The 17,288-nt window shown below is 36.1% G+C and overlaps 1 protein-coding gene across 7 annotated transcripts in view; it reads left to right on the top strand.

Moving 5' to 3' along the window:
- KIAA0825 (KIAA0825 ortholog) overlaps positions 1-17,288 on the top strand; it is a 253,246-nt gene that overhangs the window by 51,798 nt on the left and 184,160 nt on the right. For all 7 annotated transcript variants that reach the window (XM_030471435.1, XM_030471432.1, XM_030471433.1 and 4 more), the window contains one exon: positions 14,583-14,753. In XM_030471435.1, the coding sequence (XP_030327295.1) occupies positions 14,583-14,753 (171 nt within the window). The remainder of the gene's footprint in view (positions 1-14,582; positions 14,754-17,288) is intronic.

Raw genomic sequence — 17,288 nt, forward strand, 5'->3', positions numbered from 1 at the left:
TATTCCTAATTTTGTATTATGAGCCAGTCAATATTGAGATATTCAATAGGTTTAATTGGCATGTATTTAAAATAATGGAGCAAATAGTGTTGGTGGAATTTTATAACAGGAAGTTAAAATTGAAAACCAGTGGACATACATATATGATGCAGATTTCTGCAGTTGTCTTTGTTCTTCGGGAAGCCTCTAAAATTTTGACAGCCAAAACAAGATCATATTACTCAGGGGAAACAAAATAAATGTCTTTGCATTTAATATAGGAAATAATGTGTTTCACAGCCTCTTTGTCACATATTATTTATTTCTTATCCTTGCAAGTATTATATTGGATTTCTACTGCATAATTATGTTAAATGGAAATATGAGTAGTACTGAGGAGAAAATAAAACCATCTGCTTGAACATACAGAGTTGAAGTTTTAATAAAAAAGAGGTACTCTTTTTAAAGGCCATATGAACATAATACCCCAGGACCACAAATGTGTTTCTAGCGGGAGAATGACATTTTCGTAAAGATTACAAAAGCATTAAGCTTGTTACTTGTTAAGCCTATAGCAGGGGGTAAGATAACAGTATCTAAGTTACTGAAATGTCAGTTGAACTGACAGAATTTCAAAGCTGGTAGCATGCCTGAATACCTTCCTTCTTTTGAGACCAGTTGCTTGAAATTACTTATTAAGCCCATAATATGAAGACGGCCAGTGAAATCTCATTATTGACTCTTCATCGTATTGAAAAGATGCCCATCCCAATTTTTATTATCATGGTTTTTATTTAAGAAATAAACACTAACTTTATTTTTCAAATTATTTATATATATTTTAAGCATAAAATTCTTGATACATTTTTGGGTTGTATTTTATTAGACTGTTGTGTCCTGATGAAGTTCTTCTACATCTTCTTTTTCAACAGAAAAATCTGTTTTCCAACAGCAAATCTGTTTTCTGAACTCTGTAGAGGTTGAAAGAGGCATGGTTCCATTCTTGAGATGTGGGGGTTTTTTTCTTTTCAAAATGTCCAAAATTAGCAAACACTGACTAATTATCTTCCTTTTTGCTCTCTCACACACCTGCATGTTATTCCTCATGTGAAGAGAGCATTTAACTCAATATGCCCTCTAATTGTTGCATTCTACTCTCAAGTTTAAAAGATGAAACTGATTTGCTTTCCAGTCTGATACTTTGTCAGTGGTCAGAGATCAATTTGAGTTTATATATCGAAGTATTATGTTTAATAATAAAAAGTGACAAAATCTGAGAATTACTAAACTAGGTTCCCTGCGTGAAGAAGAGTGTATAGAACTAAAGCAGATGAGAGAAGACTTCAAAAATGTCTTTTAAAGAAGCTCCTGCAGTATTGATTGAAAAGAAAGTTGTTACAGAAATCTTCAATATATGCATCTACCATCATATAATCACAAGTTAATTAAATGGTCCTGGCTGTGATTTTTATCAAGACAGAGAACCTCTTCTGACACAAAACGTTTATTTAGAGAGCAAATTTAAATTTAAAAGGGAGAAAGTGTTTTAGTCACAATAGTTTTGCAAAAAATTATGTATTTAAATTGGGTGTGTCACATCCACAAGATGGATGTTACATGCTAAGTTAGAACATGAATCTCCTTTTCACTGTGACTTAGGCTTAGAAAATTAAAAAATCCCTCCATCTTCAATCAAGGGACTGCTCTATCTACTGAGTTTTTAAAAAATAAAGTTTCAGTCATTTTATAATACTTTTTACTACGTTTGCTGAATATACCAGGGCAGTGGAGTTATTCCTGTCTGTCTGATCTAGAGAGAAAGTGGCTATAAATCTGTCCAACTTCATAGTTAGAAAGTTAGCAGTTAGTGCTCTGGAGATTTTTAGGCCCCCTAAATGTTGTGGACTGTCTGGAATTGGATCAGTTACTGGTCTTATATTTTCAAGAAGACTTCCTTTTCCTCAGTAGCTTCATGCACTGATAATCCTCTGACTGAGATCCAAATCTTTGTATTTAAGTACAAGGGATGGTGTACGGATTTGCTGTTCATGTGCAGGGAAAGTCCAGCAATTTCGGTAGCACAGGAATTAGGTGTTTTGTTATGCACAGTACTATCAGCTAAAAAGAGGTGTTTTAAGAGTTCACTCATCTCAGTGAGTAGGAACCTATATGTGTACATCCATGCTGATGTATGATTAATCCTTCATTTGTGTTTCAGCCTTGCCACAAAATATTTGTTAAGAGGTTGTGAATTTCCAAACTTAATGCTCTTCCAAGTTTTTAAATGGCAGTGTCTGACCTTTTTTCTGTATGCCTAGACTTATTTCTGATTTTTATATTCCTTTTGAAAATGAGAACTTTGTGGTGACTTTGCTTGACTAGGGTTTTGAAATCTAAAGAGGTAGGAAACAGAAATACAAGTACTGAATCCAGCTTTTAAGTATTTTTTTTGAGTGTCTTCTCTTATTAGAACAAAAGCTGTCACTATCTGTCTCTGTTATATCTTGGAAATTCCAAGGAGTAAGAAAAGCAAAAGTGACAGAGGCACTTTAATCTATTATTTAAGGAAATACATAATATAATGTATAGAGTACACAAAAGAATGGTGAACACTTGATAGAAATTCCTGATTGGTTGAAAGTTACCAACAATCTAATTTACTAATCTAATTTTAATAGAGTGGGTCTGATGTAGTGAACCAGTCTGTGAGACACCCAACCATTCCACTGTGAATATAAAGAGGATAGAAACGAAGCTAGCACACATTTTTATATTTGCAGACATTAAAGAAATTGAAATCAGATTAAAATAAATACGTTAATTACTGTGTTTTCAAATACAAATTATAATTGTTTTTTATCAGCCAAGTGTTTTAAATGGCTTACAGGGAAACATGCAAGTCCTATCAAAGACAGAATTCATGGGAAATTTTGACAGACGTGGCAGTATGTAATTTCTCATTCAGCAAAGTCTGATGAAGAAGATTAACTTCTTAGAGTTCTTCAAGGACTCCTCTGTTTCAAAATAAGTGTTGTGTCCAAATTGCTACAGGCTCCCTCAGTATTTATGCTTTCTTTAAACACTCTACTTTGGTGTTTTCTATGTGTGTGCGTAGGAAATACGATGACTCCCTCAGCGCACAATGTAGGCAAACAATTCAAAAAATGTGAGGGTAACCAGTTTCTGTCATTGGTAAGGCCACAATACAGTGTCAGTTCTACTGAGAAATGTTACAAAGAATAGCATTTTGTCGCAGGATGATTCTTGCAGTTTTCTGAAGAGGACTGTTTGCCTATAGTCACTGCTTCAGAGTAAATTCTCAACTATAGAATAGCGCCTAAAAAAAACCAACCCATAAATGCTATAAATGACTGCAAAAGGAAGTGTAAAGAATGTCTGCTATTTCATTATTATGATAATGGTCAGAAAATTATTGGATACCAGCTGCTAAATTCCTTAAATGGACCCATAATTAATTAGTTTTTATTCAGAGACTGATTAATTTGTTTACATTTGAATTCTTTAAAATGACATTGTCTACGAGAAATTGCAGTGTATAATCAGAACGTCTTCTAATTTATTAGAGGATATGTGTGTTTTTGGAAATCAATGAGCAGGCTGAGGCTCTGGTTTCAGAGCAAGCTGAGATAGGTATCTGTGTGTAAAGTAGTTTTATTAAACATTACAGGGCGCTTCATCTTCAGAGCACTTGAGGAAGTCTCTGTAATTTGTTCAGTGGAGTTGTAAAGTAGCTGTATGCTGTCAAGGAGTCAGATTGGTGAGGCGATCTGCACAAGATTACTACACCAGTTGGGTGCCAGAGCATGATCCAATGTTCTTGTGTTCCAGCCTGTGTTTCCAGAAATGGTCCATCCTTTCATCTTGGTAAGCAATCATGGTTCTAAGATTTAAATTTGATGGACCTAAATACTCAATGTTAACAAAGGACTTAAGCATTTGGTAACAAACATCTAGCAACCTGATACGGAATCAACCTTCAGGATGAGGTGAAAACTGATCTCATTTAACTGCGAAGATGTAATGGAGCAGATTTGATTAAAATTTCATGTATAGTGAATCTCTTTCAAAAGATTAGTGTAGTCTTCACTGAGGTGGTTTAATAGCTGGCAATCACATACCTCTTTCTGTGGCAGACACACTCTCTTGATTAAATATATGCAAATTCATACATGCTTACCATGTTTATACGTAAGTTGAGATCCCTTATTTCACTTTTTTTTTTTTTTTTGTGACACATGCACAGTATGGATGTATAGTATAAGCACTTACAAAAGTCACAAGTTAACGGTGATGACTAATAAGAAAGTGTTTGCTCTCTTTAGATCTATGACCTTAAAAAAAACAAAAACAAAACAAAAAAACCCAAAAAAACCCAAAAAACAAACAAAAAACAAACAAACAAACAAAAAAAAACCCAAAAAAACAAACAGACAAAAATAAGCCACCCTGTAGTTTGTTTGTGTAAGCTGCTTAATCAGATTCTCCCAGCGCTCCTGGGTTTCACTGGAGCTAACAGGGAGCTGCAAAGCAGGACAGATGTTTAAAAAACCTTAAACACTTGGATAACATTTGGCATCCATACGGTTTCCTTTGCTACAGTGATAGTTCTTTATAGGTCTGTCAGTTTCAATCAACAGAGAGCACATGTGATCAGTATATCTGATAAACTTGTCAATGCCTTTTTAAAGCAGGATTCCCCAACCTATTCTATTCAACTCTCCTCCCCCCTTCCCTTTTTCATCATTTCAAGTAGAATCTTGATGAGACAAAGGTATGTCATAGGCAGCTGTGTATAGCTAGCTCAGGCTACAACTAATTTGTGTAGGAAAAAATTAAATCAGGAGGTAAATTATTTCATGATTGCTCATTCCCAACAGAGTTGGGCATCATTTTGAAGAAAATATCAAATAATTGGTTTCAGGCCATGTCAGACACATGCAATTCCCTTCACTAATGGCTATGTGAGGTAGTGCTAAGCCTCAGGGGTCATCAAAGAACTGAAAATAGTTTAGTGCCAGGCACAGCAATAGAGAGACAGAGCATAGAAGAAATGAAGTGGCAATAAGTGCAATCTATAGGGGAAATGTGCTTCACTTGGAGTTTAATATATTGGCTTAGAACCTGGCAGTAAGCCATGCAACAATTGTTTACCTTTTTGTCAGCATCTGCATCTGTTCTGTTTTGTAAATGGCACTTAACTTTGAGACAGTAAATGCTGGAATCAATAACAACTGTTAAGGGATTTCCTTTCTTTTTTTCATATTCCATAACAAATGTGTGCTACAAACGATGTTTGCCTTAGATTAACAAGGCACAGACATTAACAGGGTCAAAGGGATTTGGCTGGGCACATTTTATAGCTCCTTGGGTTTACAGTAATTGTATCTGTGTGATTTGAATGTATCTATCTTGTAACCTATCCAAATGAAACTGTTAAAAAAATGCTAGCATGCAGTAATGAAGATGATTTTTTATAATTACCTTAAGTACTGTGTATAGAAAACTGCAGGCACTGTTTGTAATAATTTAGTTCTGTGTAATATTGTGTATTACATCTGCTATGCAGAAATATTAAGTTGCCTCTTACGGTATGAAGAAATTAGTGATTATATCTAGCAATACTAATTATTTAAACCTTTACATTACATTATTTAAATGGGTTACATTAAAAAAAATACACCAACATGCAGATTGGGAAAATTGTGAGCAGATGTCCATAAAAATTGAATATATCATTACTAAACACAAATGAAAGAATAATACAGTTTATATACAAGCTCTTTTTAGGAGATAGTGTGCAGATGAATGCTGTCATAAATGCAAGATTGTTATAATAGTTATAGCATCACTTAAAAGTTAATATAGCTGAGAGTTGAGGAACACATTGTTGTTAATGGAATTTATGTATGTAACTCCCTGTGCACTGCTCTGAAAATTTACCCCTTGAAATATCCCTATACACAGTAACGATCAGCAGCTGAGTTTCTGTTCCTTTATTGGGCTATTTCTTTTCAGATTTTAACAAAATGTTAGTTCCGTTTATGAAAAGGCTTTATTATTTGTGCACAGGTTGTAGTTAGATTTTAAGGTTAATATTGCACTTTTTCAGTTTTCTTCCTAAAATAGCTTTATTGGATGAAATCCCTGACATCACTTTCTTGTGTCCCTTGTAGAACAATATTTTAGATCTATCTTATATGAAATGAAGCCTTATAAATGGGGGCAGGGGAATAATATTTAATGTATTGGGAAGGTATTTTATAGTAAAATTGATTAAAAGGGTTTTAAACCCTTGGTTCCTGCTGAGGAAGAAATCCCCACTGTAATCACTGAAGAAGACAGTCATCAGGTTGCTTTCCAAGGATTCCATCATGAGTCTCAGAAGCAGTTTAGCCATGTGGCTCTGTACACTAAGTAGTAAGGCTAATTAATCTGAGAGCAACGCTGTCGTAGTGTAGCTATTCTTGAACATCAACAGCCAGCTTGCCTATGATGCAGGGATTTCTGCACCACGCTTTACTGTGTCACATCCCTGGATGGGTTGAAATGATCAGAATTAGCCATCCAATTTATGAGATGTTGTGAATGCCAAATTTTTTAACACATATAGGATAATATGCCCATTTAATAAAATCAAAACAAAATAAAAAAACCACACGCACACACACACACAAAAAAAATCACAAAAGTTATGTTAAAGTCATGTGATTTATTCATATGCATACTTTCTTACGCCTTTTGAGATTTTTAATGCTTCCAGGCTATAACCAAGGAAATTGAAAACACTTTATTTAATGATTTCAAGAGCTACAGCTTTGAGGAAAATACCTCTTTTGAAGCATGCTATAAAATCACAAGTTAGCAGATGTACACTGATCATTTAGATCTAGCACAGCCTTATTTCTCATGCCGCTTCACTTTTAGGGATGAGGACAAATCTTTTTAAGTTGTAAGGCAGATATCTTGCTACTGAATTTAAGAATTTAAAAGAAGCTCAGGCACTATGATCAAGTGCTTTATTGAATGTGTGTCTTTCACTCTATGTTGCTTGAAGAATGTTTTAATTATTAGCTGGCTGAGAATTCATATGGGCACTTCTTATCACTGGTGAAGTGAAATTCTCTAATACCATTTTCTTTTATTCCTAAGAGCTAGCAAGTGGTCACATTATTTTGCAGAAAGTATCTTTCTATACAAATATATAAGAGAAGACTGAGATTTAGTGTTCAAAATATATTGCATCAACATAGAATTTGACCTTACTGTTTGAATGACATGCTGGTTTTTTGTTAGAATTAATATTGAGTAGAATTAACTCTACAATATATTTATCTTGTTAGAAGGTGAGATATTAATTTAACTATTAAGAGTTGCAAAGTTTTCCCTGATTTCACTAGTAATCCCTATGTGTCTCTTCTACAGTATTGCTGCTGCCTGTTTCACTAGACTATATCCTATATACACATATTTTTTAGTTGTAGAAAAAAGCAGAAGAGACTGAAAGAAGGATAACAAGATGATAAAAATGTAGAACAACTTCCATATAAGGAGAAACAAGCAAGCTACAATTCCTCAGTTTGAAAACAAAATTAAAATGGTGAAATACAATAGACGTCTATAAAATAGAGGCATTATAAAATAAATAGGTTTCAGTAGTTGACTGATTCTTAAAACTGGTTGACAACAGGTGAAGCTAGAAGATGAAATATTAAAACAAACCAAATGATGTATTTGTTAACCCACAGTGTAGGTGAAGTGTGGAACTTCTTTCTACAAAATGTTATGGATAGTAAAAATTCAGAAGTGGTTGAAGGGTAACTGGAGAAATTGATGAAATAGAAACCTAGACTATTAATGTATGTTACATCTGTCTGTGGAAGCTGCCCAACTACAAGTGGTCAAGAGCTAGGTAAGCTCTGAGGAAAAAATACTGAGGAAAAAATGGTTTCCTTGTTATATTTTTATTTAGTCTTCCTCTTTCAGTCGCTGTCCAAGCCCAGGATACTGGGATAAAACACCATAGCTGGACCCAGTATAGCTGCTCTTACAAGGTCATGCTTTTATGTTTTTGATGCATAGACTCTTATTTCTTAGCCACCCCTATTTGAGGTGCTTGTAATTTTTCAAATTAAATATATTTTGCACTAAAATTTCTCATAATTAGTCGAAGTGAAACCCACTTGTTATTACTCTCTATTCTCAGGATTTTGTGTTAAAAACCTCAGTAAAATTACCACTAATTTTTTTGGAGTGCGGTGTTTTTCATACTCCAAGAAAAATGTTGAGTCATGCATTTTTGTCGATAGTTGATAGAAGGAGGGGTTTGCCAGCTAGTTAAGTTAAAATTGTTTTCAGTCTAGCATTTCAAGCCTAAGATATAAGAATAAATATAATTTAAGGCAGTGTGCTTATCTGCAGTTTAGAAGTTCTGAACCCTTAGAATGCTACCAAAAGTCTAAATAAATATCAGAATTTTGTGCGTGTAACTTCATATGCACAAAACTAATGCAAATTTTGTTGTTTTCTAGTCAATCACTAAACCTGGTTCTTGAAAATTATGATGCGAGTGTTTACATTTTGTAGGATGTGTTTGCACTACATGCTCATCTCTGCAATCTGAGCATCTGAATCTAAATATTTACCATTAACCAAATGTCATCATTCATGCAATGAAACAGGAAAACCCTGTGTTTGTTACTGATTCTTGACTGTTTCAGCAGAAATTTGTTTCTGAATGTTACGTGTGTTCTTTCTGTCTAGGTTCTTTCATGATCTTTTCTGTACAGCTCCTCCAGTTGCAGAAGAATTTTCCAATCTGAGAAAGGAGGGAGAAAAGCAATAAATAGTGGGATGACTGTTGCAAGAATCTCAGGTTTCGAGTGATTTAACAAGTTAGCATAGTGGGAGAGGACCCATAACCTGTGCTACAGTGGGTTTTAAAAATCTCAGGGCAGATTCCCCTGGAAACCATGCTAAGGCACATGAAAAACAATGAAGTGATTAGTGACAGCCAGCATGGCCTCACTAAGGGCATATCCTGCCTGAACAATTTGGTGGCCTTCTACAATAGGGCTATGGAACTGATGGATAGGGGCAGAGCAGTTGACGTCTGGACTTGTGCAAAGTGTTTGACGCTGTCCTGTATGATATCCTTGTCTCTAAACTGGAGAGACATGGATTTGATGGATGGACCACCCAGTGGATAAAGAACTGGCTGGATGGCCACATGCAGAGAGTTGCGGTCAACGGCTCAATGTCCAACTGGAGATGAGCAAAGAGTGGTGTCCCTCAGAGGTCGGTGTTGGCACCAGTCCTGTTCAACATCTTTGTTGGTGACATGGGCAGTGGGATTGAGTGCACCTGCAGCAAGTTTGCCAACGACACCAAGAGGTGTGGTTTGGTTAATGTGGTGAAGGGAAGGGGTCCCTCATCCAGAGGGACCTTGACACACTTGTGAGGTGGCCAGTGCCAACCTCATGAAGTTCAACAACGCGAAGTGCAAGGTCCTACACCTGGGTCAGGGCAATCCCAGGCACAGCTACAGGTTGGGCAGAGAAGAGATTCAGGGCAGCCCTGCAGAGAAGGACTTGGGGGGGTTGGTCGATGAGAAACTGAACATGAGCCGGATTCAGTGTGCACTTGCATCCCAGAAAGCCGACCATACCCTGGGCTGCATCAAAAGGAGTGTGACCAGCAGGTCAAAGAGGTGATCCTGCCCCTCTACTCTGCTTTTGTGAGACTCCACTTGGAGCACAGTGTGCAGTTCTGGTGTCCTTAACACAAAAAGGACCTGAAGCTGTTGGAGCAAGTCCAGAGGAGAGCCATGAGGATGATAAGGGGGTTGGAGCACCTCCTGTATGAAGACAGGCTGAGAAAGTTGGGTCTGTTCAGCCTGGAGAAGATCAGGCTGCATGGAGACCTCATAGCAGCTTTCCAGTATCTGAAGGGAGCCTACAAGGATGCCAGAGAGGGACTCTTCATCAGGCATTACAGCAATAACGACAAGGGTTCAAACTTAAACAGGGGAAGTTCAGGTTAAACATAAGGAAGTTCCTTACTGTGAGGGTGGTGAGGCACTGGAACAGGTTGCCCAAAGAAATGGTGAATGCTCCATCCCTGGTGGTGTTCAAGGCCAGATTGGACAGAGCCTTGGGCAACATGGTCTAGTGTGAGGCATCCCTGCCCATGGCAGGGGGTTGGAACTAGATGATCTTAAGGTCCTTTCCAACCCAAACCATTCTGTGATTCTATGATTCTGTTCTAGATTACTCAAAAGCTGAGTAAACTCATTTGGGTTTAGAACATTTGAAAAGGCAACTGAAGAGTTTGTCCATACAGATTGTAGAACTGTTTTGGCTTAAATTTACCTAAGAACATGGATTAACTGTATGTTAAGGAGTGCAAGACCCATGGATTTTATGTTAAAATGTTAAAACACCTTTGTGAGAATTTTGAGAACTAAATTAGTATTTTGGTTGCATAATAAGCAAGGATGGAACAGATACTTAGATTGTTTGGATCTAATGATGTATAAAAAAGTAGATCAAACTTGATTTGTGCTTTATTATCGATGTATGTTTATCATAACACTACCTTAATTTGGAGGATGTGCTTGTTTCATGTATTTTGATGGGGTTTATGACCAGACTTTCTTTCTTCTGCTTTTCCCCAATGAATAGCTTTTGTTACTTTTGGTTGTGGCATTGATGCCTTCACTCAGGGCCCCTTCTCAGGTATGTGGCATTAGAAATGGCCATATTTGGAACTGGGTGATCTCTAAGGTCCCTTCCAGCCCAGACCACTCTGTGATTCTATGTTTCTAAGTGTGACATGTTGTCCAGATCCTAGGAAAATTTCTTCAGCTTCAATCCATTCTGCTAAAGTGAAAGGCCAAACTTGAAAATAAGTGCCCTCAGTTTCTCTGATGCTGTGTGACTGCATCAGCCACCTTGGCGCCAGCATTGGCAAACCTTGCAGAATTACATAAACATTCAATATTAGTTTTTCTTGGGGCTGCTTTTTCTATAAGCAAAGCTGAGGCTCGCCTTGCTTGGGATCACAGACTCCTGCTGCCAGTCGTCTGATGGTTGGGGTGGTAAATCAGCACACCACAGGAAATTAAGTACCCTTTATACCCCCTTTGCCTCAATGTGATAGGAAGTCAATAGTACAGATTTTCTAAATGTAGGGATTTTAAGAGGGTGACAGTCTTTAGCTTATTCCTTTGCTTCCTTCCAGTTTTGTGTAGTGAACCATTAAGATTTATTTACAGATAAATGCAATGTAGGTTCAAGGTAATTCAAGTAAATTTTTTGTCTTTTCCACCTTTTCTTCCCCTTACCCCCTTGAAGGGACCACAGTCCAGATAACAGAAGCCTAAAGTACTTTCATAGAATTATAGAAATGTACATGGAAATGACCATATGTGAAAGGAGATTCACTTCTGGTGGTTCCTCCTGTCCAGTTCTTCCACACTGCTGTGGATCAAGTAATCAAGCTAACTTATTCCAAATGTTGGACTGTCTAATAACATGCTTTTGTTACCCAAGCCCACAAGAAAGCTTATGTAAGCACCAGACTTACATAAGAACTACTCTGTGTTTCTGGCACACTTACACTTCTGCAGCTGTAATGGCTAAGGTGAGGCACTCTGTAGTAAAACCAATGGTTTCTGTGTGAGGAAAATGAGATGGAACAGTGCCATGCTGTGAGAGTCCAGGATAGCTCAGATGAATAGTTCAAAGATTGCTGCCCTGAGTCAAGAGCCTTGAAAACTGTGAGCTGCGCAGAGTAAGACATGGAACCTTATGTGAGCTGTGCAGGTCAGCTGTTGAGAGGTATTACTGGACCAGCACTCATCCTTTCAAATACCTACTGCATTACTACCATCAATTTTTTTTGATAGTTCAGTGATGTATGAGCATGATTTGTACTGATTGCTAATGTAAAGAGTACATGGCTTTACCGATCTGAAGTGTAAATGACACATGAATCGTTGTCACATCCGGATCTTTGGTATAATTTCATGTCCAACATTACATTTTCTTTAGCACAACAAAACCTAACAGAGGACAAAAGAAAATTTAAGAATGGGTTACCTGTAGCCTGTGGAGCTCTCTATATATCCAATAGAGATATTTCATTGGTTGCTTGCTTGCTTTTTGGTTGGTTGGTCTCCTTCCAGAGAAGTCTTAGGATCTTGGTTGTATGTATTAAGGATTCTCTGCCTTACAGCTGTAGTGCAAGATGATTATTACTCTTCTTCCCTCAGCATCAACAATTCTAGGAGAATAATATTTACATGGTGGTCTCATTTTTCCTTTCTGTTTTCTAATGCCTTTATCTTGACCATATTCTGATCACAGAGTTTTGCAGGTCATTTTGTGCTGAATTGGATCACCATGTTCTCACTGCCTATAGGTGTCTGATGAGTTCCAAATCTGTCTCTTTCAAGGGGTTTCAACTTCAGGCCTTCGTGAGTGTACTTAAACCGCTGTTCTACTGCCTCCTTTCCTCCTGGCTGTGAGGGTTGGCTGCTTACCAGATGATGGTGCATATATTTGTGCCATTTTGTCAAAAACCTTGGTGCTTACCTCCATTTTGTTTCTTAATTTTTGTGTCAGTTTTGTGTTAGCCATGAAGTTAACCCAGTGTTCTCCACCACCTTCAAGCACCTAGAGTTTGTCTATACTTAACCTAAAAGTCTAAGGACTTTTCTAGATATTTGTAGAACATATGTAATATTAAATAGTAAGCTTTTGCTCTGATGACTAGATAAGTGTTTGCTTGCATATCCTATGATATGGTTTGTCATATATTGAAGTGTTCTCTCAACTTCCAAATGGCATGAAGGATCTTTGAACTTACAGTCTTCAGCTTCCAGCGGAAATGTAGTTCAAATGGTCATTGAAAGTAAAAATTTAAGTTTTGACTTTTTTCTGAGTTTGGTAATATATTCTAAAATTAGTATTAGTGTGGTAATTTTTGGCTTTTAGGTCCACTTTCTTTTAGTCTAATGAGGACAATATTGCTTGGGGCAATCATATAAATCGAAGGTTTCTTTGTTCCTCAAAAGAGAGGGGAGGAACATCACAAGGTTTTGAAATTATACGATACACAACTAATGTTCCATTGATTTTTATTATGTTATCTGTGGTTCTTACATCTTGGATGTCTTATTTCTGGCTGTCTGCACTGTTGGGAAGTCATTTCATAACAGTTAAATTCAGTAAAGGAGAAAAATTCTCTGAACAGCAGAATGTCCTTTTTTGGAAGTTTAAGACTTAAAATTGGAAATCCAGTGATATTGATATTATTACTTGTTATTCAGAGAGGAAGGGCACTAACAGAGGCAATTATGCATAACAATTTCCTTTGCCATTCTTAGAAATGCAAGGGACTAGGATGAACGCATCTGTTTGGAACTTTGAGGAAATTCAGATGTGAATGCAAAACTCACAGCTCAATCTCTAAGGCTGCAAAACTGGAATAGCAAATTAGGGAATCTATATTTACAGCTCAGCTCTGCTACTTAGATCTATGTCTATTTAAAAGTGATTTGTGAATACCTAAAAAAAACATATCTAGGAGCTTTGAGGGAAAAGGGAGGTATTGGGTACTTCAAAATTGCAACGGTAAGAGATATTTGACACATAAAAGAACATTTCAATCAATTTCTATTTGTTTTCATCTTTCAGAGCTTCCCTTTCAAACTACTCTGGCTCTTGCTCTGACACTTTCTGCATAAACTGTTCTGCTGATGTTACTTCTGCAACAGAACTGCATAGGAACATGATATCGGCTCACGACAATTTGCATAGAAGTGCAAGTTTATTACATTTAAAGAAGTTATAAAATTAAACCACTTAAACCCATGTGGTTTGGTAATACTGAATTGGGAACAGCTTACAGTCTTTTGTAGTCTGACTGTGCTCAAATCAGAGTTCTCTGGTTGATGTGACGTGATTATATGTTATGATTACAAGTGTAAACCTTTCAAAATAAAATGTTCTTTTTCTTCTTTTAAATACCAACTGCTTATAGGTATAATACTTGCTGATATTTGTTCTCTGACAGTCTCACTTGTTTTCAAACCCCACATATTTAAAGTTGTGAAGTGTTAGATTGATGTTTCTTTTTACTCAAATGTCATATTCATCAACTGTATTGTGCTAGCAGATTGTTAAACAGACAAGGTGACTCGCAGAGTGACAGTGTAGTGATATGATGTCCCAAACCATTAAAATACAGTAATGATGTGGGTTTTTTTCCTTTTATTCAATCAGTTTTGCAACACAATGGTATTTCTGTAAAACACAGGTGAGAAGGTTTCTGAGAAAATCTGTTGCTTGGAAAAAATCCTAGTTAATCAATAATAAAACCTGGAATTCAGTTACAGCTTCCCAGAGAATTGAGAAATGCCAAAGACTTAGGAAGAACTAATGTAAGAATATTTTATAATGAGAAAAAGACACATTATGCTGTGACAAAAATGAAATTACTTGATACATTTTGTTACATAATCAGTTTTGCATCTTTTTTTAAGATGTAGTAAAAGGTATTTTATGATTTTACTTGAACAGCCTGCCAAGAATACCCAAAAAAAGGAAGGAACTTCTGTTTGACATTGTATCAACTCAAATGTCTTTCTCAACTTATCAAGCTCTTTTTATTAATGGAAGAAAAAATTGAAGAGCTCTCTGCAGAAATTCTGTTGGTGCCTTCATTTACTGAGAGGAATAAGAATGCTCAAGGTAATGAACACTTTTCCTTATTTATTAATTCTACTTTGTGCAAAAGGATAATTGTATATGATTTTAAACAGTAATTATCTAATTTATATCACCATATTTTGAAAACAAGTGTATTACCATATCCACTGGAAATCTTTTTGAAATACACAGATTTACATTTGAGCGCAATGACTTGTGGAAAAGAACTGATAGTTGTGTGTAAAGATGTGATGTACAGTAGTTATTGATGGAGAATCATAACAAACTGTCAAACACTGTAACATTATATCTTCTTTTGAATTATCTATAAAATTCTGTGCTTAATATAGGACAAAACAATACGTGAAGTCTGAATTCTTTGAAACTGTGACTGTTTCTGAACTTATCCTTGAAAGTTGTCTTTTACAAGACAACTTTTACTAAAACATTTATTTGCATGTATAATAAGATCAATTAAACAATGTCCAAGTCAGTGTTTGGACATTGTTTAATTGATCTTATTATACATGCAAATAAATGTTTTAGTATATAGTTCTGCTTTAAACCATAGTTCTTACAAACACTAATTTGTGCTATATTTACTATCATGTTTATCCGACTGGCTTCAGTGAGTATTTTATAGAAGTAGGCTCTGCCTCAGAAAGTAAACTGGTTCACAGTCAAGCCTCAAGTTTGCGTTTGCTTTAGATTCCAAGGTCACTCTCTTTATCATCTAATTGCATTCATGTCATATGAGGAGAACCTAAAATTTCAAAAATTCAGGTGAATAACACCTTTCAGGTCACAGTATGCTCATAAATGTTGTTCTACTCTGCTACTTCTGCCAGTAGAGAGATTCCAGGTCACCAGAGAGCAAGTGGTTTCAAGAGCTTTGATTATACTGCAGGAGGGAATCAGACCAGAAATGAGGCCAGGCTGCTTGGGGAGAGAGGATAGGTGGAGTCAAATATTCGATATCTCTCTAGTCAAGCTGCAGGCTGAGGAGAAAGGTGTTTTGGGAATGTAGTCTCAGAATACTAAATTGATAAAAAATTAAAATTAAATAAGAAGGGTACTGAGGCAGACATTTTGTTGATGGATTCTTCATCTGAAATACTGACACTCTGAAATAAATACAGGTTAACCTATGTATTTTTAGAACATACATCAAAGCTCAAATAAAATCTGCATTCAGCTTCCTTTTTTTCTATTGGTTTCAATTTGTTTCTGCCTTCTTCAGCCTCTCAGTTTTACTAATTCTCAAGAAATGTTAAGCTACTACACACTATGTTTTATATTTTATGGCCTTGATCCTACAAAGAGGTTTACAGTAAACTTCTCATAAGGGTAATGTATAGGATATGGTATACATTCAGTAAGGAAAATTTCAAATATTCTTTTTATTTGTATATTCTCTGATAAAATGTAAAAAAAAAATAAAACTCTTGAATGGGAAATTTATTTAAGTACACTCTAAGACGTAATCTCCAATAATTCAGAGAACTTAATGATGTCAGTGTTAAAAAGAAATATTTTACTTTCTAGGAAGTGTATTTAGGACTTTATCCTGCAGGCATTCCTCCAAGCTTAATTACATTCAGAACTGCTCCTCAAAAAATGTGTTGTCTTCTTTGAGGAATATTCTTTTAGAGTAATCATGTCTATAGCAAATTAGATCTTAAATGGTATATCTAATTAATCAAATCTGAATGGGAAATACTACTAGATGTTGTTGTAGGAGGCAGTCTTCTGGGTAGAAGGTCTGTTCTAGAGAAAACATAAGATTAAATTTACCCTGAAACACAGGTGAAGGTAAATCTTTTCCAGGGGATGTTAGTGAAGTCATCAGACATACTTCTGTTCTTAATGTTGCCATTCTGATCAGATGGTTTTATTCATGAACCTTTGCTCATTCAATCAGTTTCTGGATAATATGTGAAGAGAAGACATTGCCAGAGAAGTTTTTTTTAAAAAGTCTGACTAAAGAAGGATTTATTGGTGTTATTTTCACTTCATATTGTCAGAAATCTCAGTTGTAGTGATGAAGTGAAGGATGATTTGATATGGGAGAATGAGAGCTATGTTCCCAGTAGTTCCAGGTTCTGTTAAGTACCAAAAGGGATTTAAGATTTTCTCTCTTAATGTCCTATATTGGGCGGATAATCTTATTTTTTTCACTGGTGAAATCTGAGCTTCGATAAGAAGGATTGATTAGAATTCTTGCTTTGTTTTCATCAGAACACATTATAATATTTAACTAGAAAGCATAATGGCCATCTTCTGTACTTATTTAGAAGCCTTCTTACTAGAAATCGTGTTTAATTTAATAGGATCTAGATCTGTCCAAAGCAGCTTTAAATTAATTCAGGAACCAGTATCAGGTTTACAAGGCAGCATGGGCTGCAGAACCAACCTAAGAAGCAGAGCGAGTTAGCCCAGATTGAACTGTGTGCTTCTGTTGCTAGACAGTTATCCATACTGCCTCTCACTGGTTTAAAGCTAGGTTGGGTGTATCTAAACTACCCTGCAGTGACTGCAGTGTAGGCATATCTGAAGTATCAGTCCTCTGCAAGTTGT

The sequence above is a fragment of the Strigops habroptila genome, chromosome Z (genome assembly GCF_004027225.2).
Source record: "Strigops habroptila isolate Jane chromosome Z, bStrHab1.2.pri, whole genome shotgun sequence".
NCBI classification, from domain to species: domain Eukaryota; kingdom Metazoa; phylum Chordata; class Aves; order Psittaciformes; family Psittacidae; genus Strigops; species Strigops habroptila.